General features: G+C 48.0%; 1 protein-coding gene across 23 annotated transcripts in view; it reads left to right on the top strand.

Moving 5' to 3' along the window:
• Positions 1-27,110, top strand: part of WDR62 (WD repeat domain 62) — a 47,381-nt gene that overhangs the window by 2,734 nt on the left and 17,537 nt on the right. For 12 of the 23 annotated variants that reach the window (XM_070557431.1, XM_070557419.1, XM_070557424.1 and 9 more), the window contains exons 2-13: positions 780-871; positions 1,532-1,594; positions 5,662-5,719; positions 5,954-6,124; positions 6,980-7,117; positions 7,542-7,724; positions 9,288-9,448; positions 10,816-11,005; positions 19,888-20,025; positions 21,515-21,693; positions 23,181-23,272; positions 24,864-24,989. In XM_070557431.1, coding sequence (XP_070413532.1) covers positions 780-871; positions 1,532-1,594; positions 5,662-5,719; positions 5,954-6,124; positions 6,980-7,117; positions 7,542-7,724; positions 9,288-9,448; positions 10,816-11,005; positions 19,888-20,025; positions 21,515-21,693; positions 23,181-23,272; positions 24,864-24,989 — 1,591 coding nt within the window. Of the gene's footprint in view, positions 1-541; positions 677-779; positions 872-1,531; positions 1,595-5,661; positions 5,720-5,953; positions 6,125-6,979; positions 7,118-7,541; positions 7,725-9,287; positions 9,449-10,815; positions 11,006-19,887; positions 20,026-21,514; positions 21,694-23,180; positions 23,273-24,863; positions 24,990-27,110 lie in introns of all 23 variants that reach the window. The other 11 variants (XM_070557413.1, XM_070557429.1, XM_070557430.1 and 8 more) reach the window with 1 other exon arrangement.

Raw genomic sequence — 27,110 nt, forward strand, 5'->3', positions numbered from 1 at the left:
AATGTCACAGTTCTACAAGTCCGTACTCTAAATTGTTTAATCAGCCATGGTGGGGACTGGCCCATTTAGCTTACTTTGCTTAGAGAGTTTTTTTCATTTTAAATGTGATTGTTCACTTGTTTCTTTACTTATCGAACCTCTAGACTGTGAATTTGGTGAGGGACTGGACAGTGTCCACTTTGGCTCACTGCTGTGTCCCCTGCAGGGCCCAAAGTGCTTTTCACAGCCAGACTACCAGGGTTTATAGCCCAAACTTGCCACTCCACAGGGCTGGGACCTTGGGCCTTAGTGTCCTCATCTGTAAAACAGGGCCGATATTGGTGCCTTCTTCCTTGGGTTGATGTGGGGTTCCAGGTCTTTCATCTGTGTAAAATACTTAGAGATTTCCTCAGATGTCACCTCACGGAAGCGTTCTCCCTTCCCCCACGCTCCCAGTTTCCTTCCCTGCATTGTTTTTTTCTGTTGTTCCTGTCATTGCCTGGCGTTTATTTTACATATTTGTTCTGTTCATTTTCCATGTCCTCCATCTCATCACCACCAGAATGTGAGCTCCAACAGGGCATGGAGTTTTGTCTCTCTTCCTCACCATTCTGTGCCCTTCACTGAGCACTGTGTATTTGTCAAAGGAACACTGAGGAGAACGAGTGTGAGCTGCTGGTGCATGACTAGAAGCTCAGTGAGTGTAGTGTATATAACAGGATCTGAATGGGTGGCTGAGGCAGCTGTGCCACTGGGCCCTGCTGGGGCAGGTGCTTCTGACTGGGGCCTTTTCCCTGCAGGTGTCACTCGAGAAGGTGCTCGGCATCACAGCTCAGAACAGCAATGGCCTAACCTGTGACCCCGGCACAGGCCACGTGGCCTACCTGGCAGGGTGAGTGAATGGGTGGGCTTTGGCTTGTCCACCTGCAGAATGCAGATAATGCTGCTGACCTCTCAGGGCTGTGGAGAGGATTCCACGGGCCCATCTGTGTCTAGATTGGTACCTGGTATGAAGTGAGGGCCATGAAGGCCTCATCATGACTGCAGGTGGGGGGTGGCAGCGATCCTGGGGAAGACGGGTGGTTGAGACCCAAGCTGCGATAGCAGGCAACCTGGATTTGTGTCTCAACTCCACCCTATATGCCCCTTTCCGACCATCCCTACCCTGTCCCTGACCAGCTAGGTGGCCCTGGGCAAAGGACTTCTCTCTGGGCTTCAGTTTCCTCGTCTATAAAATGAGACTGACTTCTGACCTCACTTGGCAGTTGTGAGGATTTAAAGAGATTGTGGAAGTAAGGTCTGATTAGCCCAGGGCCTGACAGAATGATTTCCACAGAAGAGGTCTTGGTTTCTGTTTAGTGACAGAATAATAATAATAATAATAATGTGAAGTGCCCTAGAATTCTCAGCATAGACACCTGGAGGAAGAGACCAGAGAATCTTCTGTTCAGAGGGAGCCTTGTTTATATGTGGGCACCTGTGTTGGGAATAGAATTGTCCCTAGGCCCCAGTACTCCCCTGAGTTTGGGCACATGTTCCTCTTTCTTCCCAGCTGTGTGGTGGTGATTTTGAACCCCAAGGAGAACAAGCAGCAGCACATTTTTAATACTGCCAGGTAGGCTGGGGCCTGGGCATGGGGTAGGGGTGGGCCCAGCATCCTGGCACATCCCCCCCACACGTTGCCTGGCAGTGCTTGCGGATGGGAGACTCACGCGTTCACTCACCCATTGGTCTGCTCCGTGCTTGGTACTGTTCCAGGTGCTGGGGACACGGCAGTGAACCAAAGAGATGAGAGCCTCTGCTCTCGTAGAGCTGACAGCTCAGTGGAGGAGACAGACTCAACCAGTCGGCAGATTACTAGCCGACTGTGACCACTGCTGTGGCGGAGATGATGGGATGTGTTAGGGCAGGTTTGCGGGCAGAGAGTAGTGCGGGCAGCCACATCAGAGGGCTCAGAGAAGGCCTCCCTGGGGCTGAGACCTGCAGGAAGTGTGGGGGTGAGCCCTGTGAAGGTGGGAGGAGAGCGTTCCAGGCAGAGGGAACAGCAAGAGCAAAGGCCCTGCAGTAACTGAGAATCTCGGGTTTGAGGAACAGCCAAGGATCCATGTGCCTGAATGGAGGTGTGGATGAGGGGGAGATGAGGCTGGAACAGGCTGAAGCCACGTCACACGTGCCTTGGCAAGGGGGTTGGATACTGTTGCAAAGAGTGCACTGTTGGGCATTCACAGGCTGGGGATCGGCTTTCCTCACTGCAGCCCTCCAGTATGTGCTATCTCCCTTCTCTGTTTTACTTTTCTCCACAAAATGTTCTGCTTTCTGATGTTCTGTCCAATTTCCTCACTGATGACCTCCATAGTCTGCTTTCCACAGTGTGAGCTCTCTGAGGGCAAGGACTTTGTCTTAGTTCAACCTGTGTCCCTCTCCCTTAGAGCAGTGTCTAGCACATGGATGGCACTTATTGTTTCCTGAAGGAATGAATGTGATCTGGGTTGTAGAAGGATCCTCCAGCCGCCAGTTTATTGGAGAAGGCCCTTGTTCTGAGCAGGCCCCAGTTGGTGCCCTGGGGTCTGCTTTGGGACTGATTGATCACTGTGTCGTCCTGGGGCTTTGGTCCCAATTGGGTTGTGACCTTTGGGAGGCACCCCACTGCCATTATTTATTTCATAAATGCTGCAAAAATATCACTCCGTGGTGTAGCTCAAGCTTAGCTCCTTTGGCCTGGTTCTCCAGGTGGACGAAGATGTGAGTTTTCTTCTTCCCTTATGGTCCATAAGGTACAGTCCTTAAGATATGGCAGGTCCCCGTGGCATGACAGATACAGATTCCCTCTTGGAAGGGGCTTCTTGGACCTTGGCTCCTGGCTGTGGGTTCTGTCCCTGGTGGTGAGGGCAGAGGTGGATTCCAGTCCTGGCTCAAGTGTTTGTTCACTACGTCTTCTCAGCTGAGACACTTCTTGGCAACAGTCGCAAACTAGAGGCCCATGGACTTGTCTGACACAGTATGTCTGAAAGATTGGACTAGTTGACAACGTTTAAAGTTTTTTACACAGGAATCCAGATGCCCTCTCATTTTGGAAAAGTGAGGGATTCTGGCCCCTGGGGCCCACATTCCTCCTGTGGCAACGATGGGCTGGAGTCTGGTGGCATTTGTCAGAGCCCCCTGGGCCAGTTCCTCTCATCCTCCCTGTTGCCTCCCTGGTTGCTGTAGACAGTGGAGTAAATAACCTTGATCTGAAGCAGGCGGCATGGAGGTGTCACTCTCAACCACTGGTGGGTCTGTCTTAGGAGGCGGTGTGGCCTGTGTGGAGGTTTTCACCCTGGCTGCGTTTCAGCCCCCTGATCCCTGGGCCTCAGCCCCACAGAAGGCTGAATCAGTTAGTCTAGAGCCAGGCCTGGGCATTGGCAATTTTTGAGCTTTTTATATTTGAAATAATTTCAGACTTAATAGTACAAAGAGCTCTTGTACGCCTTTCATCCATGTTTCCGAAATGTGATCGTTTTACCGCATTTACTTTATCATTCTCTATACACATTACTTTTTTTCTGAACCGTTTGAGAGGAGGTGGCAGACTTGATGTCCCTGTACTTCTAAGTACTCCAGTGTGTATTTGCTGCAAAGAAAAAAGGCAGGATCCTTAAAAACCATAGTACATTCAGCAAAATCAGGACGTTAAAATTGGTACATCACTACCATCTACTCCTCATTCACATTTCACCCTTTGTCCCAAGAACATATAGCAGAAGGATTCTGTTGAGAATCACATATTGCATTTTGTTGTCTCTTCAGTCTTCTCCAGTCTGAAGCCATTCCTTCATCTTTTCTTGACTTTCATGACCTTGACGCTTTTGAGGAGTACAGGCCAGGTATCTTTAGAATGGCCCAACGTTGGGTTTGTCTGATGTTTCCTCATAGATAGATTCAGGTTCTCAGAAGGAGTGCTGCGTTCTTCTCAGGCATTCTCTCAGGAAGTGCACAGCATTGATCTCTCCCCTGACTGGTGGTGTTTCCTTTGAGCTCTTGGTTAAGATGGTGTCTGCCAGGCTTCTCCCCCGTGAAGCTGCTCTTTTCCCCCTTGTAATCAGTGAGTAGCTTGGGGGAAGCTCCTCTGAAACTGCAAATATTTCCCTGTTCCTCACCAAACTTTCACTCACTCGTCTCAGCACAGCTTTGACGTTTTTCAGAAGCTCCCCAGGGAATTCTAATGTGCAGCCAGGACTGAGAACCACGGGCTTAGAGGCCAGGGCTCTGCCCTGTCTGGTGAGGTCAACTTGGCCAGGGCACCTCCCTGTGTTGAGGTCTCCGCACCTCAGAACTGGCTAACGAGAGTCCTGGCTTCACGGAGCATGTGTGAGGAGTCAGTGCAGTGATGCCCTCACGGCATTTGGCAGAGGGCTGGGCACAGGGTCGGGGCGTGCGACAGGTTAGGAGTAGCTGCAGGCTACAGAAACCCCACAAGTGTGGCTTAGAACACAAGGATGTGCTCTTCCTGCACCTAAGGTGGAGGCAGGCACCCAGGGGGCTGGTGTCTCTGCGAGTAACAGGGACCCCACTCCTTTTGTCATTCTGTGCCACGCTTACTGTGAGGCTTCTGTTCTTGAGGTCGCCTCATGGTCCAAGATGGAGTCTGGCTGTCCTGTCTTCATTTCAGAAGGGGAACGAGTGGGGAGCAAGGCAGAACGTTCCCTTTGAGAAACTTTTCTGAGAGTCTCACAGAGCACTTCAGCTTACCTCTCCTTAGCTAGACTCAGCCGCGTAGCTGTGCCTGTGCAGCTGCGAGAGAGGTGAGGAAGTACACTCTAGCTGGGGATGGTGCTATCCCGGTGAAAACTGGGAGTCCGTCAGTGAGGGAGGGGGGGCGAGTGGTGTTGCCTAGGCGGCCCCCTTGTCTGCTACGGTAAGGAGCCTTAGGAAGCCACCAGAGGCCTGAGTTGATGTGATCAGTGTTCTGTGAGATTGTCAGAGATTCACTCAGAAGCATTCACTTAGTTTTCTGCATGCCAGTTTACTCGTGTGAGGGAGGCAATTACTACACTGTTAAAGAACAGAGGTACAAACAGGATTAAAAGAGAAGAAGGAGAGAAAAAAACAACAGTTTTGGAATGGTGAAACTTGCTGCCCAAAAAGCGTGCAAACTAGTCCGGTCATTGAGGCCTTGTGCGGGCTCCCTGGGAGTATCAGAGACATGCTGGTTGTTTACGTGTTTTCCAGAACACCTGAGTGTTTGGCAGTGGCGCACACGCTGCAGGCTGTCTCAGCACGATGTCTGTGGGGTCCTCCCTTCAGCACCACCCCACAGGCCAGATCTGTATATTTCCTACATCTGAATTTCTCAGGGTTAGAGGGTGGATGGGGTCTTAGAGCCCACCCCTGCTGAGGGAGAGGAAGGAGGGCCCCCTACAGTGTCCACCCCATCTGGATTTGGGGCTTCCGGGAGGAAGGGGCCTTGCTTTTACAAAGCACCCATCCCCTGGACTGCACCCACTCCTCCTGGCCACAGGGAATGCAGGGAAGTGCTGTGTGCGGGCAGGCACAGAGGCTGCACGGGCTCTGTGGGAGCAGCTGGCGCTCACCTCTCTGGCCTCTTTGGGAGTGAGAGTGGGCAGAGTGCTGTGAGCGCAGCCAGGCTGGGGTCTGGCTGCCCCCTCAGTGGGACCAGTGGTCAACCCCTTTCCTTGTCCCCAGGAAGTCTCTGAGTGCTCTGGCCTTCTCCCCTGATGGGAAGTACATAGTGACGGGGGAGGTGAGTTGTGACCATGATTGAGTGGGTAGGGAGGGGTCTTGGGGCCATTCCTTCTGTGCCCAGCAGGCCTGCGGAGTCCCTGGAAGAGCTCCTTCCTGGGACAGAAAAGCCCTGTGGCAGATTCGGGGGGAGCTTTTTGGGCCCACCCTGGCGCAATGCCACCGTCAGCCCTGACAGCCCCTCTAGACCTGCCTGGAGCAGAGCCAGCAGCAGTCATGGCCCCACCTTCCCCAGAACGGGCACAGGCCTGCCGTGCGCATCTGGGACGTGGATGAGAAGAGTCAGGTGGCAGAGATGCTGGGCCACAAATACGGCGTGGCCTGTGTGGCCTTCTCCCCCAACATGAAGCACATCGTGTCCATGGGCTACCAGCACGATATGGTGCTCAACGTCTGGGACTGGAAGGTGAGAGCCAGCTCGTGGGCGTCGGGGCGGGCAGCCTGAGTCTCAGGCCTTGGAGAACTAGATGAGATAATCTGGCAAAGTACTCGCTTACCCAGCACATCTTTATTGAGCACCCACCACGTGCTGCTCCCTGTTCTAGGCACTTCTGTAGGGCAAATGACAAACTCCCAACTAGTGGGATTATATAATTATTTTTATGTTGACCAGCCGTGGCCTTGAGCAAGTGACCCACCCTCCCTGAGTCTGTTTCCTCTTCTGTACAATGAATATAGATGTCTCTGCCTCCCTGAATTGTGAGAATTCAATGAGTCAATATGAAGGCTGGACTTTGGAACAGCTCAGGGAAGCCTTGGAATCAGCAGAAGTGGCTGCCAAGTTCTGGCTCTGCTCATAGTCTGCTGTGTGACCTTGAGCACATGACATCCCCACTCTGAGCCTAGCCGAGCTGAGGGAGAAGCACCTCCCTTATAGGGCTGTTGAGGGGATTCCCTGAGTTATCCTGTGAAGGGCTCAGCAGGGCCCAGAGTGAGCCCTGTGTGTGGTAGCCATGGGTTGTGTCATCCTTTCCTCCCAGCTGTGACTGTCCTCGACACCGTGTGTGGGTTGCAGAGCTTGGACTCTTGAGGAGAGCTCTGGAACTTAGTCTCATATGGAAACCTTCCTAGGCTTAGTCTCCTCTGTATTGGGAATGAGGAGAGTGCCACACACAGGTTGCCCCGTAAAGTGGCTCCCAGGAGGGCCCAGGGAAGACGGACTTGGAGCAGGGAGAGTCGGAGAGGCAGGGCTGAGGGCAGAGCCGTGGACAGTCTGGTCAGGTGGCTACTGGCATGAACTTCTCTGTATTGCTTCTTTCAGAAAGGCATTTTGGTGGCTTCCAACAAGGTCTCATGCAGAGTTATCGCCCTCTCCTTCTCCGAGGACAGCAGCTATTTTGTCACCGTTGGGAACCGGCATGTGAGGTTCTGGTTCTTGGAAGTCTCCACTGAGGCAAAGGTGAGTTTCTGTCCCTGCCACCCCAGCCAGGCCCGGGGAGAAACCATCAGGGACAGCATGGACTCCTGTTTCTACCTGAGATTTGGGGGCAGTGGTCTCAGAGGTGTCCGGCCTCTCAGGGGTCCGCTTCTGCCTCCGAGCCTGCTCTCCAGGTGCTGACTGGCAGGCCCTGCTGGGACACTTCCCCCGACGCCCTCCGTGCTCCGACTCCGGGGCCAGACCTTGTTCCTGGACTGCCGCCTTCCAGCCAGTCTGCCTGGAAGTGTGTGTTCTGTTTTTCCCTCCCTTCTCCTCCACTTGGAGGAGTTTCTTGGAGTCCTCTGTTTGGCTGTGTTGTATCTTCTGCTCATGAGAGGCCCAGTGGGACCTTGCTGGGGGCTGGGCCCTGTGGACGGTTTCTCACTGTGCTCTGCTGTGCCTCCAGGTGACGGGCACGGTGCCCCTCGTGGGGCGCTCAGGCATCCTGGGTGAGCTGCACAACAACGTCTTCTGTGGTGTGGCTTGTGGCCGGGGCCGGATGGCAGGCAATGCCTTCTGTGTGTCCTACTCGGGCCTCCTCTGCCAGTTCAACGAGAAGAGGGTACTAGAGAAGTGGATCAACCTAAAGGTACCCCCCTCCCCCTCTGCCTTCAGTGGGGGAAACTTCCCATGACGTGTCTCCAGGGACACTCAGCAGTGTTCCTGCCTGGTAGTTGATCGCACCAGCTCTGGGTTTGTCTTCAGATTCTACTTGTGCAACTCCAGTGAGTGACTTTCCCTTTCTGAGCCTCAGTTTCCTCATCTGTAAGATGGCAATACTGCTGCCTTATCTCACAATTGATAAGGGAGTCACATGAGATAACACATATAAGGGACTTAGCACAGTGCCGGGTACCCTGTAACGGGGATCAAGGTTACGATTACTTCCCCATCACTCTTTGATCCAGTTTACACGTCTTTTCATTGACCACTCTTGGCATGGGAGGTCTACTTTTTTTTTTTTTTTTTTGAGAAAGATTAGCCCTGAGCTAACATCTGCTGCCAATCCTCCTCCTTTTTTTTTTTTTTTTTTTTTGCTGAGGAAGACTGGCCCTGAGCTAAGATCCATGCCCATCTTCCTCCACTTTATATGTGGGACGCCTGCCACAGCATGGCTTGCCGAGCCGTGCCATGTCCGCACCTGGGATCCGAACCGGCGAACCCCAGGCCGCCAGAGCAGAACATGCGCACTTAACCACTGCACCACCAGGCCAGCCCCATTTTTTTTTTAATCTAAAGGATCATTGATTTAATTTTTCAGTCAGAAAAGGCTATACAAAGTACATAACATTTTAAACTAAAGGATGGTATATCAATAAATTGCAGAACCACTTTTCTTGGAGATCTGAGGGTTTGAGTCCAAGCTGTCTCCCCATTCCAAGATTGGATGCCTGTCTGGCCATCAGCAGGAGCATGGCGGGTCCCTCCTTTTTCTGTTCCTGCTCTTGTGACTCCCCTCCAGAGCTCACCTTTAGGGTTAATGGCGTGGTATCAGGCATGGGGAAGAATTCTGAGTTTTATCTGTCTTTCCTAGGTGGTTAAATATCATTTTTTTTTATTTGAATCCTCTTGCTAGAACTTATGCAACTTTTAAGCAAGGCAGAAGCTTTTGACAGATGGCTGTTTAGTCCCTGAGCATCTAAACAACTCAGAAATTTAGTCCCTCTGGCTTTGGGAAAACTCCCGTAATCTATCTCAGGACGTCTTGCACTTCCTGCCCCTTCTGTCTGCGTGTCTTCCTGTGTACAGAAACGTTTTTCTATGCTGCTATTAAGCGTGATCTATGAAGTTGTTTTTGAGCAGTAGGAAATAAAATTTAAGCTCGATTTCAGCCCTGTTACTGCAAGTGACCTACCTGAAGTCACAACCTGCCAAACAGGTATTTTCCACCCCCAGCTGACTTCCTCTGTAGATAGCAGCGACAGCTCTCTCCCAGGTCGTGCATCTGTCTGCCTGCCGGCATGTTTCCTTCCACACTGTCTGTGTGCTGTATCCTGACTTCACATATCTTAGAATTTGCTAAAATGGGCTTTTCAGACCCAAGAAACTATAAGGTTTCTCAGGAGGCCCAAGGCTGTTCTGTCAGTCCCCATGTCCCTGAACCAGGCCACGCAAAGCACCAAGTCCACTTAGGTCCCCTCTTCCCCCACAGGTCTCCTTGTCTTCCTGCCTCTGTGTCAGCCAGGAGCTCATCTTCTGCGGCTGCACAGATGGGATAGTCCGCATCTTCCAGGCCCACAGCCTGCACTACCTCGCCAACCTGCCCAAGCCACACTACCTCGGGGTGGACGTGGCGCAGGGCCTGGAGCCCAGGTACTACCCCACAAGGGGAGGGAGAGGGGCCCACCCAGAGTCTGTCTGCTGGTGTCCATCCATGCTTCCAGATCAGTCTACCTATCTGGCCAGCCCTGGGCTGGAAGCAGGATACAGCTATAATGAGGCAGCAAAAGCTCTGCCACCATGAAGTCTGCAGTCTAGTGAGGGAGCTCGATGAGAAACAAATACATAAGATCATTTTAGATAGTCATAAACACTTTGGTGAAATAAAGGAGGGACTCAGAAAGGAGAGTGCCTGGGGGTGGGGCTGTGATGATTGGGTGGCCAGGGGAAGCCTCTCTGGTGACAAGGAGCCAGCTGTGTGGAGAGCTGGGTCCTGACAGCATGTGGAAAGGCTTAAGGGGACAGCACGCTGGGCTTGGCATGTTGTGGGAACAGCTAGGGGCCATGTGGCAGAGTCCAGTATGCCAGGGGAGGGTGGTAGGAGACAGGTGTGAGCAGTGACGGAGGCTGCCGGGAGGAGCGTGTAGTCTATTCTGAGGTCCTGGGAGGCCAGTGGGGGTTTCAGGCGTTGGCATTACATGGTCAGGCCTTGAGCATTAGATCCTCTGGCTGCCACGTTGAGAGCGGGTGGAAGCGCTGAGCTGTGGCCTGTCTTCCCCTTTGTTGTGAGTCTGTTTTGTGGGGTAGGGGGCTTCCTAACCAGGAGGTGCTGGATACCTGGGGCCGCCTCTTAGTAGATTGCTGGACATTAGCTCCTGGGTACATTTTCTAAGAGAGAGCCTAGAGGGGGCAACTGGCTGTCCCAAAGGAAAGAGAGAGTGGGTCAGCAACCCACAGACAGTGGTGTGCTATAGTAGCCAGGCTGCCCAGTCTGCCACCTTCTGCCATGTGCCCTCGGGCAGGTCAGTGTATCAACCTGTGCCTCAGTTTCCTCATCTGTAAAATATAGCCCCTGCCTCTCATGGAGGTCGTGGGGATTCATTGCAGCTAAAGCTCTTACTCGGCACACAGGAGGTGCTCAGTACACTGTAGCCATTGTGAGGAGGCCCCACGGAGTTTTGATCGTGTCTTGGTGGGGCTGACAAGAGAGACAGCCTGAGTATATGCCCATTACCCTTCCTTGCTCAGGGAGGACAAAGCTTGGGTTGGGTGAAATGAGGGGAAAGAAGTGTTAACTGGAGTCGAAAATTCAAATGCTCTCAGGGCCAAGCAGAAGCTTCCAGTTTACAATCTCTATTAGAAGCAAAACAAAGGAAGAGGAAAGGGAGAAGTGGAGTTGGAGTGGGAGAGATGGACTACCATGGCATTGCCAGGCATAAAACAGCTGGAGTGTCACAGAGGCAGCTGTTACTACTCACAGTGACATTGATGGTGATTGATGACTCGTGTGGCCTTGTTAGCTTCCTCTTCCACAGGAAGGCAGAAGCAGTCTACCCAGATACAGTGGCGCTGACCTTCGACCCCATCCACCAGTGGCTGTCCTGCGTGTATAAAGACCACAGCATCTACATCTGGGATGTCAAAGACATCAACAAAGTAGGCAAGATGTGGTCGGAGCTCTTCCACAGCTCCTACGTCTGGAATGTGGAGGTGAGCCCCGCTTATCCTCCCCCCGCCCTTGCTCAGCCCCAATTGGGGTTTCCGCAGAGTTTGGGAAACCCATTCAGCTATTCCTTCAAAAGATACTCGTGGACCCCTACTATGTGCCAGGTGCTGGGGACACAACTGGGAAAGAAACTGACAAAAGTCTTGCTCTCGTGGAGTTCACATTTGGGTGGGAGAGTCAACCCGTAAACATCATCAATACATAATATGCCAAGTAGCAGTATCTCTCTGAGAAAGCTAAAGCAGCAGAGGGGAAAGGGGAGTGGTGTGTGCTGTTCTGGAGAGGAGCATGATTTAGGAGGCCTCTCTGAGGATGTGACATTCAAGCAGAGACCTCCAGGGAGTTAGGGACTGAGGCTAGTGACCACCAGGGAGAACAGGAAGAGCGAAGGTCCAGGAGCAGGGGCATGTGTGCCTCAGAGAGCTGCACAGGAGGCCATTTGGGGAGTGTAGTGCTTTTTCTTTTTTAAGTGTTGAAGAAGTTTTTATTTTCTGAGAATGACTCCGTGGGCATTCTTTATTCTCTGAAGCTGCTCTAAGTACTCCTTACAGATAAGACAACTGGTAGAGAAAGAATCATATCTACTTTTTTTTTTTTTTTTTTTGCTGGAAATTTCTTACTGCTAGGAATGTTTGTCAGTGGCCCAATTCAGGATTGTGAGAAATGACTTCTCTTGAATAAGCTTATTCAGCCCTTTGACTGCTTGAATCCATCTGCCTTTGTGGATCTGATGTTTCTGTTGATAGCACTTTTCTCACTTAACAAGAATGTTTTTAAAATAATTTTTAAAATTTGTATATAAATATATTCTTTAAAAAAGCTGAAATATTACAGATAAAGCTAACATCTATTTTGATCACCTCCCCACCCCTCCCCAATCCTGCTCTCTCTCACTGTCACTCTTGTTTTCAGTTTAGTATTTCAGTTCATTTCTTTGCATCTCCCTATTATATATGTATATCCTCAACAAAAATATCTGTGGATGGATCTTTTTGTCAGTTCTGGAAAATTCTCAGCCAGTACCTATTTAAGAGTTGCCTCTATCCCTTTCTCTCTCTTCTTCTATAACTCTGATGTCCTATCTCTCTCTCTCTTTCATATTTTTTTAAATAAAACAGAACTAGAAAACCAAACACACAAAAATGTACAGTTTATCGATTATTGTTGGCAACTGTTGATGCTTAATGCCTAGATCCATTTATTCATTGGGGCCTGCAATATGGTGCTATTCTAATTCTATCATTTCTTTTTGTTAGTTGGACTACTAATATGAAGAGACACTTCCCCTCATCTACCATTTGGTCACCCAGTGGTATACTTCATATAGGAAAGGCAGGATAGATGCTTGATTCTTTCCCTTTATTTACCAGTTTGCAAGATAATGAATTGGTTCCCTGCCTCTAAAGGTAACTAGTTGTTTTTATTTAATATCATTATAAACTCATATATTTAAATATATTGGATATATTTTAATCCATTGCAATTATTAACATTATTGGAGCTCAAATTGTCCCATCTTTGACCAGTGGGAGCCTCTTCAAGTTGGCTCTTGAGTCCTTTGAACATGACCTGCATAGTCTGATAACTACCTTACTATCTGAGATGAGATGTTCCAGCCTCATCTCGTACATTTCCTGTCCCAGACCCGGAATCAGCCATTTTTTGAGGAAGTCCTAGTTTGTTTTTTTCCAGTTCATATTGGTATTTCACAGTACAGTCTGGGTGCTGGAGATGCTCATAGCCATTGGATTGATCCTTCCAGGATCCTAGTTCTCAAAGACGTAGGGGATGGAGGAATTAGAATATCCACAGTTAGTCATTTACTTGTTCCAGCATTATACAAACAACAGTCTAAGAAGGACAAGTACTCAATTTGGAAAACAATTAAAACAATTTTTTTTGCATATGTTCTCTCCATTCTCCCCCAATCTTAAAAATAATTGAACTGTGTCTATATGATCCGATTGTGTAGTCACTAATACTATATTCTCTCCCTTTTGACTCCATTTGTTTTGGGGGGTATAAGTGTACATATATATTATGGTAAAATATACGTAACATAAAATTTACCAATTAAGTCATTTTAAAATGTACAATTCAGTGGCATTTAGTACATTCACAGTGTTTGCAACCATCACTACTATCTGTTTCTGGAACATTTTCATCACTCCAGGAGGAAACTCTACCCATTAAGCAATCACTCCCCATTCCCATTCCCCCAGCCCCTAGCAACAACTAATGTGCTTTCTGTCGCTATGGATTTGCCTGTTCTGAATATTTCATATAAATTGAATCGTAAAATATGTGAACTGTATGTCTGGCTCCTTTCTCTTAGCGTAATGTTTCCAAGGTTCATCCATGTTGTAGCATCTATCAGTATTTCCTTCTTTTCTAAGGTTGAAGAATATTCCATTGTATGGATAACACCACATTTGGTTATCTCTGCATCAGCTGATGGACACTTGGGTTCTTTCCACCTTTTGGCTATTGTGAATGGTGCTGTGAACATTCCTGTACAAGCTTTTTTAAACATCTGTTTTTAATTCTTTTGAGTGTATACCCAAGTGTGGAATTGCTGGGTCCTATGGTAATTCTGTGTTTAGCTTTTTGAAAAACCGCCTAACGTTTCCACAGCAGCTGCCCCGTTTTACATTCCCACCAGCAATGTATAAGGGTTCCAGTTTCTCCACATCTTTGCCAACGCTGGTTATTTTCCTTTTTTTTTTTAAATTATAGCCATTTTAGTGTTTGTGATTTCTCTTTTGATTTCTGCTTTGACTCATAGGTTGTGTGAGAGTGTGTTGTTTAATATCCATGTACAGTCATGCGTCAGTCAGTCACAAGGATACGTTCTGAGAAATGCGTCGTTATACAATTTCGTCATTGTATGAACACATCACAGAGTGTACTGACACAAACCTAGTCAGTATAGCCTACTACACACCTAGGCTCTATGCTCCTAATCTTATGGGATCTCTGTCGTCTATGTGGTCTGTCACTGACCGAAACATTATTATGCAGTGCGTGGCTGTATTTGTTAATTCTCCAAATTTCCTTCTGTTATTCATTTGTAGTTTCATTCCGTTGTGGTCAGAGAATAGTGTGTGATTAGTTTTTTAAAATTTATTGAGACTTATTTTGTGATGTAATATATGGTCTTTTCTGGGGAATGTTCCATGTCCACTTGAAAAGAATGTGTATTCTGCAGTTATTAGGTGGAATATTCTTTTTTTTCTCAGGCTTGGCACTGAGCTAACATCTGTTGCCAATCTTTTTCCTTCTTCTTCTCCCCAAAGCCCCCCAGTACATAGTTGTATATTCTAGTTGTAGGTCCTTCTGGTTGTGCTGTGTGGAACGCCGCCTCAGCATGGCTTGGTGAGCGGTGCCAAGTCCACGCCCAGGATCCAAACTGGAGAAACCCTGGGCCGCTGAAGTGGAGCACATGAACTTAACCACTTGGCTGCTCTGGCCCCTTTGGTGGAATATTCTTTATATGTCTGTTTACGGAAAGAATATTGAAGTCTCCAACTATTATCGTAGAACTGTATATTTCCCCCTTCAGTTCTGTCAGCTTTTGCTTCATGTATTTGGGTCTTTGTTGTTAGATGAGTCTGTATTTATACTTGTTATATCTTCATGATGATTGACCCTTTTATCAATGTATAATGTCTTTCTTTGTCACTTGTAACATTTTTGACTTAAGGTCTATTTTGTTTGACACTACTATAGATACCCGAAGCTCCCTTTTAGTTGCCATTTGTGTGGATTATCTTTTTCCATACCTTCGCTTTCAACCTCTATGTGTCTGTGGATATAAAGTGAGTCTCTTATGAACAACGTATAATTGGATCTTTGTTGTAATGCATTCTGCCACTTATTTCCTTTTGGTTGGAGAGTTTAATCTACTTACATTTAAAGTAATTATTCATAAGGCAGGATTCACTCTTGCCATTTTGCTATTTGCTTTCTATCTTATATCTTTTATGTTCCTTAATTCTCCCATCACTACTTTCTTTTGTGTTTAATTTTTTGTAGTGTTCCATTTTTTTTTTTCATTTCCTCTCCTGTATATTTTAAAGTTATTTTTTTACTGGAGGATTATAATTGACATCTTAAATTTTTGACAAACTAGTTTGAAGTAATACTAACCTTTCTTCGGTAGTATGCACATGCTCTGCTCTTATATGGCTCTGTCCCTCCCTTTATGTTGTTATTGTCACAAATTAAATCTTTATACATTGTATACCCATTCACAATGATTTATAATTATTGTCTTATGTCTTTGTCTCTTAAATCATACAGCAAAAGAAGAGTTACAAACAAAAAACACAATAATAGTGGCTTTTATATTTACCTATATAATTACTCTCACCAGTGTTCATTATTTCTTAATATGGCTTCAAGTTCCTGTCTCATGTCCTTTCACTTAACCCTGGAGGACTCCCTTTAGCATTTCTTGTAGGGCAGGTCTCCTAGCGACAAATTCCCACAACTTTTGTCATCTGTGAAGTCTTAATTTCGCCTTCCATTTGAAGGATAGTTTCGTCAGATAGAGAATTCCTGGTTGACAGTTTTTTCTTTTAACTTTAAATGTTGTCCCCCTACCTTCTGGTTTCCATGATTTCTGATGAGAAATCAACTGTTAATTCTATTGAGGATCCTTTGTATAGGATGAGTTGCTTGTCTCTTGTTGCCTTCAAGATTTTCCCTTTGGCTTTGGCTTTCACTAATTTGTGGTGTGTCTTGATGTGGATCTCTTTTAGTTTGTCTTGGAGCTTTTTGAGCTTCTTGAATGTGTTGATTCATGTCTTTTATCAAATTTGAGAAGTTTTGGCCATTCCTCAAATGTTTTTTCTGCCCCTTTCCTTCTCTGCTTTCCTTCTGGGACTCCCGTAGTGTGTATGTTCATATTCTCCATGGTGTTGCGTAGGTAACTTAGGCTCTGTTCATTTTTGTTTATACATTTTTCTCTCTGATCCTTGGACTACGTAATTTCAATTGATCTTCGGCTTCATTGATTCTTCCTTCTGCTTGTCAAATCCAAATCCACTGTTGAGCCCTAGTGAATTTTTTATTTTAGTCGTTACACTTTTCAGCTCCAGATTTCTATTTGCTTCCCTTTTATTATTTCTATCTCTTTATTACACTTGATCTTAGCCAAAAGGCCGAGAAGCGATCTATCTCTTTGTTGATATTCCCTACTTGATGAGATATTATTCTCCTTATTTCTTGGACACAATTTCCTTGATCTCTTTCAGAATATGCAAGACAATTGATTAAAGGTTTTGTCTAATGAGTCCAATCTCGGCTTCTTCGGTTTCTGTTAGTTAGCAATTTCTGTTAATTTGTTTTTTCCTGTGAATGGACTATTCATTTTTTGCATGCCTGTCTCATATTTTTCGTTAAAAACTGGTATTTTTAATATTATAATGTGATAACTCTGGAAATCATATTCTCCTCCTCCCCAGAGCTTGTTATGGATTGTAATTGTTTGCTTACTGACTTTTCTAAACTATTTTTGTAAAGATTGTGTTATTGTCATGTGTCACATGTGGGCACTGAAGTCTCTATTCCGTTATCTTAGTGGTCAGCCATGATTTGTCAGCGATTTTCTTAAATGCCAAAATTCAGCAGCTTCTTTCCTCATTAAGCATTCCCCTGGTTATTATAAGTTAGATTCCAGAGTTCTGAAAAAGTTGATTCTGGCAGTTTTGCCAGCTTAAGGTTGTTTTGGTGGAGAGACAGCGTTTTGGAGTTCCCACTTTGCCATTTTTGGTGATGTCCCTTGATCCTCCTTTATTCTTAATTCCACAAGCGACTATATATTTAATCCTCATCTCCTTGTGTCGATGTCTCTCTAGTCATTTTTGTTATCTGAAGCTCATTCTTAGTAGATTTGTCAGGAACAGTTCATGGGGACACTATTTCCTGAGTTTTTGCATTATGATAATCTTTTTTCTGTGCCCTTTATCCTTTTTTTTTTTTAAAGATTGGCACCTGAGCTAACAACTGTTGCCAATCTTTTTTTCTTTTCTCCTGCTTTTTCTCCCCAAATCTCCCCAGTACATAGTTGTACACTTTAGTTGTGGGTCCTTCTAGTTGTGATGTGAGGAATGCTACCTCAGCATGGCTTGATGAGCGGTGCCATGTCCACACCCAGGATCAGAACTGGCTAAACCCTGGGCCACTGAAGCAGAGCATGCAAACTTAACCACTCAGTCACGGGGCTGGCCCTGCCCTTTATACTTGAAAATCACTTTTGCTGGATAAAAAATTGCTTGGCTCACTTTTTTTTCGGCGGGTGGGGGGGAGGGTGAGGAAGATTGGTCCTGAGCTAACATCTGTTGCTAATCTTCCTCTTTTTTTTTGATTGAGGAAGATGGTCCCTGAGCTAACATCTGTGCCAGTTTTCCTCTATTTTGTATGTGGGATGCCACCACAACCTGGCTTGATGAGTAGTGTGTAGGTCTGCACCCAGGATCCAAACCCACAAATCCCAGGCTGCTGAAGCTGAGCACATGAACTTAACCACTATGCCACTGGGCCAGCCTATTGGCTCACGTTTTCCTTCCTATCTATCTTAAATATGTTGCTCCATTTTCTTACAGTTATTGAAATGTCTGATGTCTTTCTTCGCCTTGTAAGTCACTGCCTGTTTTTTGCCTGGAAGTCCGAAGGATTTCTTTCATTTTCTTTCAAGCCTAGTAATTTTACTCTAGAGTACATCTTGGTGTTGGTTTTTATAGGTAGACATATTCTTGAATTATACATTTTTGTGTTTTTTTCTGTGACTTTGATTTGGTTTTCTTCAGGAATTTCTGTTATCTGTAAATTGGATCTTCTTTGCCTAGCTTCAATATGTGTCACTTTCTCTTGAATTCTTTTATCTCTTTCACCGTTTCTTTTTGATTTTTAATAATTTCCTCCTTTTCACCTTTCTTAATACCTTATCTTTTGTGCTTATTCCCTCTTGGCTTCCTTCTAATTTGGCCTTTATTTCTGAAATGATTTTGCGTTTATTTCTAACTTTCAATTCTATCGCTTTGTCTCTGAGTTTTTGTAGTTATCATTTAGGTTCTTTTTCATATCTTAGATCATTTTCTTAGTATCTTTTAGCTCTTTTTGAAATAGTACGTTAGAGTTCTGATCTGTTTATAAAAGTGTCTTTATGATGTGCTTACTTTCTTTCCTTTTGTTTTAAAGAGTAACTTTGGGACTTGACCTTGGTTCTTTTTTTGTTGTTGATTTTTATGTGCTAGTTTTTCTGAAGTTTTAGAAGTTGGTGTGGTTCAGGACAGGTTTTCTAACTTCACAAGAAAGAACTCATCGTCTCTTAGTTTGTATTGTTCAAAAATAGGGCAGGTTGCTTTCTGATATTTCCTTATTATGTTCTGATTTATGTTACGTTTCTACTTATATCTGAACCTCCCCTTTCCTTTGTCTCTCCTGTCTCGTCCTGATCAATTCTGTTTCCACTCTCAGCAGTTTCCCCAGGGTGGGGCCTTGTCCTGGAAGGGAGCCCCGGCAGATCGGTTTCCATAGTTCACAGGGCCTTGGCTGCTCCAGCCCCTTCACACCTTGCTGCCCAGCCCTTGCTCCCAACCTCTGTTGGAGTGGACAAAACCCTCCCAGTTTCAGCTCTGTTCTCTCTGGCCCATTGTGCTTTCCACTGAGTATTTGCTGCCTACTTTGCGGTCATCCTGTTCCTGGGTCTGTCAGATGCCTCATTGCTTCTCTCTGCTTTCTCCCCTATACGTGTTGATAACATGTAGGTCTTATGACTGGTGGTACCTTGTCCCTACCTGTTTGTATTTGGGAGTTATGGGACTATCTTGTCACCTAGTTAGTCTGTAAATGTTGTCCATGGATTTTGGTTTTGCTGTCTAGTTACTCTTTTTTTTAAAAAAAAAAAAAAAAAAAGATTGGCACCTGAGCTAACATCTGTTGCCAATTTTATTTTTATTTTTTTTATTCTTCTCCCCAAAGCCCCCCAGTACATAGTTGTATATTCTAGTTGTAGGTCTTTCTGGCTGGACTACATGGAATGCTGCCTCAGCATGGCCTGATGAGCAATGCCAGGTGCCCGCCCAGGATCTGAATCAGTGAAACCCTGGGCCACCAAAGCGGAGCACAGGAACTTAACTACTTGACCACAGGGCTGGCCCCTGCTTACTCTTTTTTGTGTGTGGATTTTGGATTAAAAATCTAAGCTGCTGTTATCATCATCTTCTCAGCACCCAGTCTTCCGTATTTTGAAATGTCTTTATATGTTGTCTCTCTGAGCTGCATTCTGAATGATGTCTTTAATTCTGTCTTTCAATTCACTTAATTTTCTTTTCAACTGTGTCTAATCTTTGGTTTTTAATATGTTTTATTTTTCTTTTCTAGAAGTAGTTCTGTTTTGTTCTTTTTCAGCCCTGCTTAGTTATTCTTTATAGTTTCTGCTTGGCTCCTCATACTTTTAATCTTGTCACAGTTCTTTTGTTTCTTTAAACATATTAAACAGCTATTTTATATTCTGTCTGATAAGCCCAATATTTGAAGCTAGATCTGTTGTTTCTACTGCTTTTTGCTCGTGGTACCTTGTTGCCTTTTATGCTTAGTGATTTTTGACTGAGTTGCCCGTTTTCCTTGGAAATGTATTTGTGGGGATGTTTGACGGCCTGGGCTGAAGATGGGGCATGGATAGTATATGGCAGCATTTTGTGTCCTTTTTGTCGTGTTTATTTTTAACCTAGAAGGCATTGTGCTATGCCTGTTTATCAGCAGCTCACTTTTTTTCACCAGAATGCAACAGTGTATCATGGTGCTGTCACGGAAGTGGTTGTAATAAGTTGCCCTTTGCCTTGTTCTCTGGGAACTGTAGGTGTATCCTGAGTTTGAAGATCAGAGAGCTTGTCTGCCATCAGGATCTTTTCTGACTTGTTCCTCAGACAACACCATCCGCTTCTGGAACATGGATAGCAGCCCTGACTCTCACTGGCAGAAAAACATCTTCAGTAATGTGAGTGGCTTTGTTGGGAACCATCTTTTCGGAGGAACAGAGACCTGCTTCAAGCTGGGCTGTACGGGCAGGAGGGAGTCTCATGCGACCTTGGCGTTAGGCTTCATTAGGGCGGGATCAGGAACCAAGGCAGCTTACTCTCTGTCTCCCACTCTCCTCTTCCTCGCTCCCCCTTTCTTTCTTTCTGAGGTGGGATAGTCTGTCCTCTCCGCCAATCAGCTCCTGCTCTCCAGGTGTGCGCGGACACAGCCACTCTAGGCAGCCCGACATACTCAATAGGAATGAAATTGCTGCCCAAGTCTCGAGTCGGAACTCCTTGGCAAGACACCTGATGGGCCCAACCAGGCAGGGGCGTCCCCTGTCTAGCTAGCTGCCACGCAGTGGGGCCTCGGATCAGGTGCTAGCAGGATCCCAGAGAGAGCCATGAAGAGAGGTTGGGGAGAAGACACTTTGCTGAAGACATGAATGGCGTTGCCAGCACAGTGAGGGAGCTGAGGATCTGAGACCTGAATCATGCATTCGCTTATTCTGCAGATGCTTACGAAGGTCTGTGCTGCACGCTGGGGACACGTCAGTGTCTAAGACAGACCCTTCTCCTGTCCTCGCGGCACCACAGTCTAGTGGGGGTCAGGGGGCGGACAGTGAACCATAACTGCACAGATTCTGATGTAATCACAAATGGGATAAGCACCACGAAAGAAAATTGCAAGGTACTAGTAGGACATAAAACAGAGTCATCTGATCTTATCTGTGGCATCAGGGGCACCTTCCTGGAGGAAGAGACAACTGAACTGAGATATGGAGGATTGAGAGGAGTAAAGAGGGGAGGGGAGAGTGTCCTGCACCAAAGGAATAGCCTATGCAAAAGCCCTGAGGTAGGAGAGAGCTTGGTGAGTTGGAAAACCTGAAAGTGTGGCTGGGACGAAAAAGGCCCATAATGCCTGCAGGGTGTGTTTAACAGGGGCTTCTTTACTATGCCCCTCCCAAAACTACCATCTTCTCTGCATCTGTCGTATACATTGGCTCCACACAATAGTGAAACCCAAAATAAGAGGTAAAAGTTTGGTTTTATGACTCATAAATAGTCTGGAGGTAACCATTCTGGGGTGTTTTGCAGCTGCAGGAAGTCCATAGAGACCCAGGAGCCTTCCAGCTCTCCACTCTGCCATTTTGAATGAGTGGCCCTTGTCCTTGTGATCCAGTGTGGCTGCCGGAGCTCTAGTCATCACATCCAAGTTCCAGGCAGCCAGACAGAGAAAAAGGAGCAGAAGGGTTTGCACTTGCTTTATATCTCATTGACCAGAATTTAATCACACAGCCTCATCTAGCTGCAAAGGAGGTCAGAAACAGTTGTTCTGAGTGGTGAAGCTCCCAGGTCAAAATTGGAGTTCTGTTACTAATAAAGAATGGAGACTGGCTGTCAGGAGACACAATTACAGAGGTGCTTCCGAGTTTCTTGTGGCACTGATGTCAGCCCTGCTTCCTGCAGACCCTGCTGAAGGTAGTGTATGTGGAGAACGACATCCAGCACCTGCAGGACATGTCCCACTTCCCAGACCGAGGGAGCGAGAATGGGACACCTCTGGACGTGAAGGCCGGGGTGCGAGTCATGCAGGTCAGTCCTGACGGCCAGCACTTGGCTTCAGGCGACCGAAGTGGAAATCTGAGGCAAGTGGGCCCTGGCCGGTGTCTAGGGCGCACCTCCCAGCCCGGGCTTGGGGGCTCAGGGCGGTGTCTAGGGTGCACCTCCTAGCTCAGGCTCAGACGCTCAGGGTGGTGGGGAGCAGCCTGGCCTGGGCGCCTCCAGTTATGCATTGGGAATGAGGAACTGTGAGTAGCCATCTGGTGACCAGACAGTCTTGGGAGCTTCAGCTGAGAAAGAGCTTCTGGAAGGGCTGAGATCAGGGCAGCTACCAGGTCTCAGCAGCTGGGGCATGCGAACTTTGCCTGCAGGGTGGACAGGCAAACTTGCATGGCTCTGGGGAAGGGTGACACTTTCACCAGCCACGTGGTACCACAGCTGAGCCATCAGAGAGGATGCCAGCCAGGGCTTGGGGTTCCTGGTGACCCAGGGAGAGGGGGCCAGGAGGATGGGCCATTTGAGCGCTAAGGCTGTTTACCCACTCTGCAGAGGTTTTTCAGGGTGTTAACAGCCCAGCAGGTGGTGGCCGAATATGAGCCCTGTCAGAGGGACCAGGTTTAAGCTGTGACCTGGGTGCAGAGGCTGTTGAGGGATGGAAGGGACCAGAGCAACTGTAGACCACGTGCCCGTAAAGGGGCGGCCACCATGCAGCCCGAGCAGCGCAGGTTGTTGTCTCTTCCCGTTGTCCAGGAAGAACAGGAAGTGCAGATGTTTTTTTCTATGAAGTTCTGTGGTTTTTAAATGCTGGCAACTGTTTTGATATCAGTCACTGCATGAGGCAAACTGACTGTATTGGTGGTCTGCTCCCAGTGGCAGTGCTCTGCCGTGAATGCAAAAGCGGTGACAGGAGCTAACCTGGGACAGCACTCTTGCCCCAGGCCAGCCACTGGCCTGAGTGCTGTCTCAACTGACTCAGTCCTCCCACTGACCGTCTGATGTCAGTGCTGTTCCTAGCTCCTCAGGTGGGTTAACCAAGGCAAGAGAGGCCGAGTGGCTAGGCTAAGATCACACAGGAAGAGAGTGGAGGAGCTGGGATGCCTGTTCCTTATTTCAGTCCAGGCTGACTTGTTGACTCTTTGATTTCATTTGGAGAGAATGTGAGAAAAGTTTAGATTGGAGACCCTTTAAGAATGAGAGATTCGAATCAAATGTTCCCACCCATAGGTCCTATCCTTGAGTATGACCTCTGGCCCTGCCCCGCCCCCAGGAACCACCTCTGATTCAGCCCTGCCTCTAACCCCTGTTCCCCCAGGGGACTGTTATGGATCTGGCTCATGGAACTGCAAGGGGCTGGGTGCCCACTGAGGTGCTCCTAGGCTTGGCCCTGCTTCCTTCCAGATGGCAGGTTTCTAAATGAGAAGAGCGATTGGGCGTCTCTACACTAGTTGGCCAGGGTAGGGGGTTCTCCATGTTGGCTACCTGGCTGCTCTGACCTTTCCAGCAGTGGCAGAGCGCCTGGGGCTGAGGGGTGGGGGCTCCGGGCAGGGGACAGTAGGCAGTGTGTCTCCCCTAGGATCCACGAGCTGCACTTCATGGACGAGCTGGTCAAGGTGGAGGCCCACGACGCCGAGGTGCTGTGCCTGGAGTACTCCAAGCCCGAGACGGGTGAGCCCACGTGGGGGCCGCAGGGGACTGGCCGCCTGGCAGAGCCCGAGACGAGTCATTGGTGTCTGGTGGGGCTGCGAACGACAGCTGGGAGGCTTGTGTTCAGTAAAGGCCCTGTCACTAGACCCTTGGACCAGGGTGATCGGGACTCCAGAAAGCAAGACACCTGCAGGCAGGGCTCAGCTTGACTTGCTTACCCTGGTCCCCAGCACCCGGAACAGTGCTTAGGCTAAAGAGGTGGATGTTGAATGAGTGAATCTCTCTGCTGGAGAAGATAGATAGTTAAATGTAATTATTTTGACAGCATTTGATACGTGAAGAAAAATTGCAAGAATATGGTGATGAATATCTGCATCCTCTTCACCCCGAGTCCCCCAGGTTTTTTCTTTTAGTTCCTGTTCGGACAGGAACAGAGTCCTGTGACTGTGTCTGACTTTATCTGCCTCCCCTCTCTCCATCTCTCTCTCTGGGTTTGTACACACACCCCCATGTAATAAAAGAATAGCGCATACCTTATTTTTTTCTTTTGCTTAAACTCTTTGAGAGTGAGTTGCAGGCTTGATGCCCTTTCACCCATGAATACCTCTCTGAGCATTCCTAGGGACGAGGACATCCATTTATGTGACCAGAGTACACTGATCAAATACTGTCATCTGTCTTGTGGTCCTTATTCCAGTTTTGCCAGTTGTCGCAGAATTGTCCTTTATAGCACCTTTGTTTTTCCCATCCAGGTTCACACTTTAGTTCTCATGGCTGTTTTGTCACCTTTATTCTGGAACATTTCCACAGCCTTAATTTGTCCCTATGACTTTGGCATCCTGCAGAATATAGACCAGTCATTTTATAGAATTTCCTTCAGTTGGGTTTGTCTGTTTTCCTCACGATTTGCTTCTGACGGTACATTTTTGGCAGGAATAGAACGTAGGTGGAGTTATGTCCTGATATGTTAACGACCTTCTCATGCTCTTCTTTCCTTCTCCCTCCCCCTGCACCTCTGGCCCACCGGCTTTTCTTTAAACCTCTCCTCATTCAGGACACCTTTCCTGAGCTCCCCTTCACCTCAGGTCGTGTGTTAGGCCTCTGACAGACCAGGTGACCAGGGTAGGCACTGTCACAGGGGCCAGCAGGGAATGCCCAGCACAGAAGGAAGCATGGCAGCAGGTGGTGGATAGGGCCTGGACGAGGCCCGTACAGCCAGAGCTCAGAGAGTGAGGGGGCAGTGTTTTCGGGAAGCTGAGAAGTTGGCAGGGCCATGCGCGGCGTGCCAAGGAGTCGGACTTGGCAGGACAGAGTGCTCGGCTGGGCTAGAATGTCTGCTGTGGGGACGAGTGGAGGAGTGTCCTTGTGTCCATTGAGATTCATCCTCCCTGAACTGGTGACATGGGATGTGAAATGCCAGGGTTTGGGGGCTCTGGGGAAAGACTACACGGAGCAGGGGAGTGGCCCCTCTCTGGGCTGGGGGCAAGTTGGCTGCAGTTAGGGAACCAAAGAGCCCTTCTTCAAGGCGTGGAAAGCTCAGTCACACTGCTCTTGGGAGGTCTGGGCATCAAGTGGCCTCCAGGGCACCCAGGCCTACCCTCTCTACTCGCAGGGCTGACCTTGCTGGCCTCAGCCAGTCGGGACCGACTGATCCACGTGCTGAACGTGGAGAAGAACTACAACCTGGAGCAGACCCTGGACGACCACTCCTCCTCCATCACAGCCATCAAGTTCGCTGGTGAGCCTTTCCTTCCCGCTGCCTGTGCCTTGTTAGATGGGCTCCTTTGGCTGCGAGTGACAGCAAAAACTCCTTTAAACAAAAAAGGGAGAAGCAAACTCTGAATGTGGGCACAGCTGGATCCAAAGGTTGATTTTTGAAAATTGTCAAGACTCCCTCCCTCTGCCAGCTGTGCCTTTCCCTGGTGGATACCATCTTGGTTGTCACTCGACCACTGGAAAGAGAGTCCCCCACTTTCTATCAATTCTGACAAAAATTGGGAGCTGACTTTCCTTGTGCTGGCTTGAGGCACCTGCCATTCCCAGAGTGGTTATCGGTTCCAGAACTCTGGGGTGTTCTCTTGGGCCAGGACTGACTCATGTGCCACCTGCCTCCACCCCTGATCCAGGGGGGACTAGCATTAGGCGAGTGCTGGTCCCCGAAAAGAAACCAGGGTGCCAATCCTGTGAGAAGGCCTGATGGGCGCTGATGACTTTCACAGAAAAATAGGTGACAGCAACGATTGCTGGAGGCTAATTCTGTGCTGGGTGGTGATCTTGCTCCGCCCGGCAGTTATTTCCTTCCCTACCCATTCTGTACCACCTCATAAGCCGATGGGTACGGGCCTTGGGTCTTTCCTGAGGCTGTCCTTCTCCAAAGCCACAGTCAATCAGGAAGGCAGAGGGATTCCTCCGGTTCTGGAAAGATTCGGCATGGAGATCCCTGGCCCTGAGGGATTCCAGGGGGAGGGGAGGCAGGCCCTGTGGAGTTTAACTGATCAGAATCCAAGAACATGTTCAAAACTATACTCAAAAGGACTCTATTCCTGGGGAGAATGCATCCCTGTACTGGGTACTCTATGCAAATTCCTGACTATGAAGAATGAGAATGTATTGCTATCTCTTGGTCTTCTCCACTTTCTGCCTGCCTCTCTCCAGCTAAGGTCGTAGGGAGCTGGGCAAAGACAGGTTCACCGTGTTTGATAGGTCCTGATGGAAACCTAACAAAGGCTGATCAGCTCACACTTCTCAGGCATCCTTAAAAGACTGTTCAGACCATCCCACTCCATGGGAGAGAGGTTGTTAGACTAAATCAGTAAATCCAGCAGTCACCTCACCTTTACTGAGAGGTGATGCCTGGCCAAGGGGGTGGCCCGGGAGTCAGTCTTTAAGGCCACCTTCTGAAGGGTGCGGGCCTTCATTAGAGCCCTAGCCAGTCCAAAAGGATGCGGTTTCTGGGGGCCCTGCTCTGGCCAGGCTGGCTCTTTTGGGAATTATGCTCACAACTTTGATATTCCGTATAACCTGGGCCCCAGCTGGTCAGAACCTGACTGAAGCTGCTAAAGAAGGATTCGGTCTTTTAACAGTTTTCTCTGAAACACATACCGAAACAAGTGAGTACAATATCTCTGTATAGTTTACAGAATGAGACAGTGAACATCCACCTCAAGGTTCAGGGCGGTTGGTATGACCTAGGACAGACGTGCCCACTGTTTATAGCCAGTGGCTGTTTTGATTGCTCGGGGTCCTAACGTTGCGAAATACTTGGACTCACCACCCCAGGTTAAGAAGCATAACGTTACCAGTGACGTGCAGGCCCTCTCAGTCCCTCCCAGGTCACACTTCCCCCACACAGCACTCACTCCCTCCGTGAGCCAGTGCCTCCTGCTTGAGTAACATCTTAACTTGTAGTCAGGCTCAGCCCTCTCAAACGTGCTGTCAGGAAGGAAGAGCATCTTTGGTACCAAGGCTCTCAATGTTTTCTATTTGTTCTGTCTCCTCATCCTCACCACCACTCTGTGAGGTATTTGTGTTGTTACTATTTTTATTCTATAAAGAAAGAAGGAGAAAAGCAAGGACACTAATAGTGCTTACCAGGTGGCAGCCACTGTTCCAAGGCCTTCACACAACTCCACAGGCAGGGGTTGTTGTAGGCCCATTGTACAGACAGAAAGCTGAAGCTCGAAGAGGAAGTCTGGGCTCAGAGAACAGTGTTTAACCAGAGAATGTCCGGGGTCAATCCTAGCCCTATCCTGACTCTCCGCGTACCCTGGGACAAGGACTGTGTGGCTCTGAGCCCCTGGTTCAGATTTGTACGATGGAGTGGCTAGTGAGCAGTCAGGAAGGAAGGCAGTGTGGCACA

The sequence above is a fragment of the Equus przewalskii genome, chromosome 9 (assembly GCF_037783145.1).
Source record: "Equus przewalskii isolate Varuska chromosome 9, EquPr2, whole genome shotgun sequence".
Classification (NCBI taxonomy): Eukaryota; Metazoa; Chordata; class Mammalia; order Perissodactyla; family Equidae; genus Equus; species Equus przewalskii.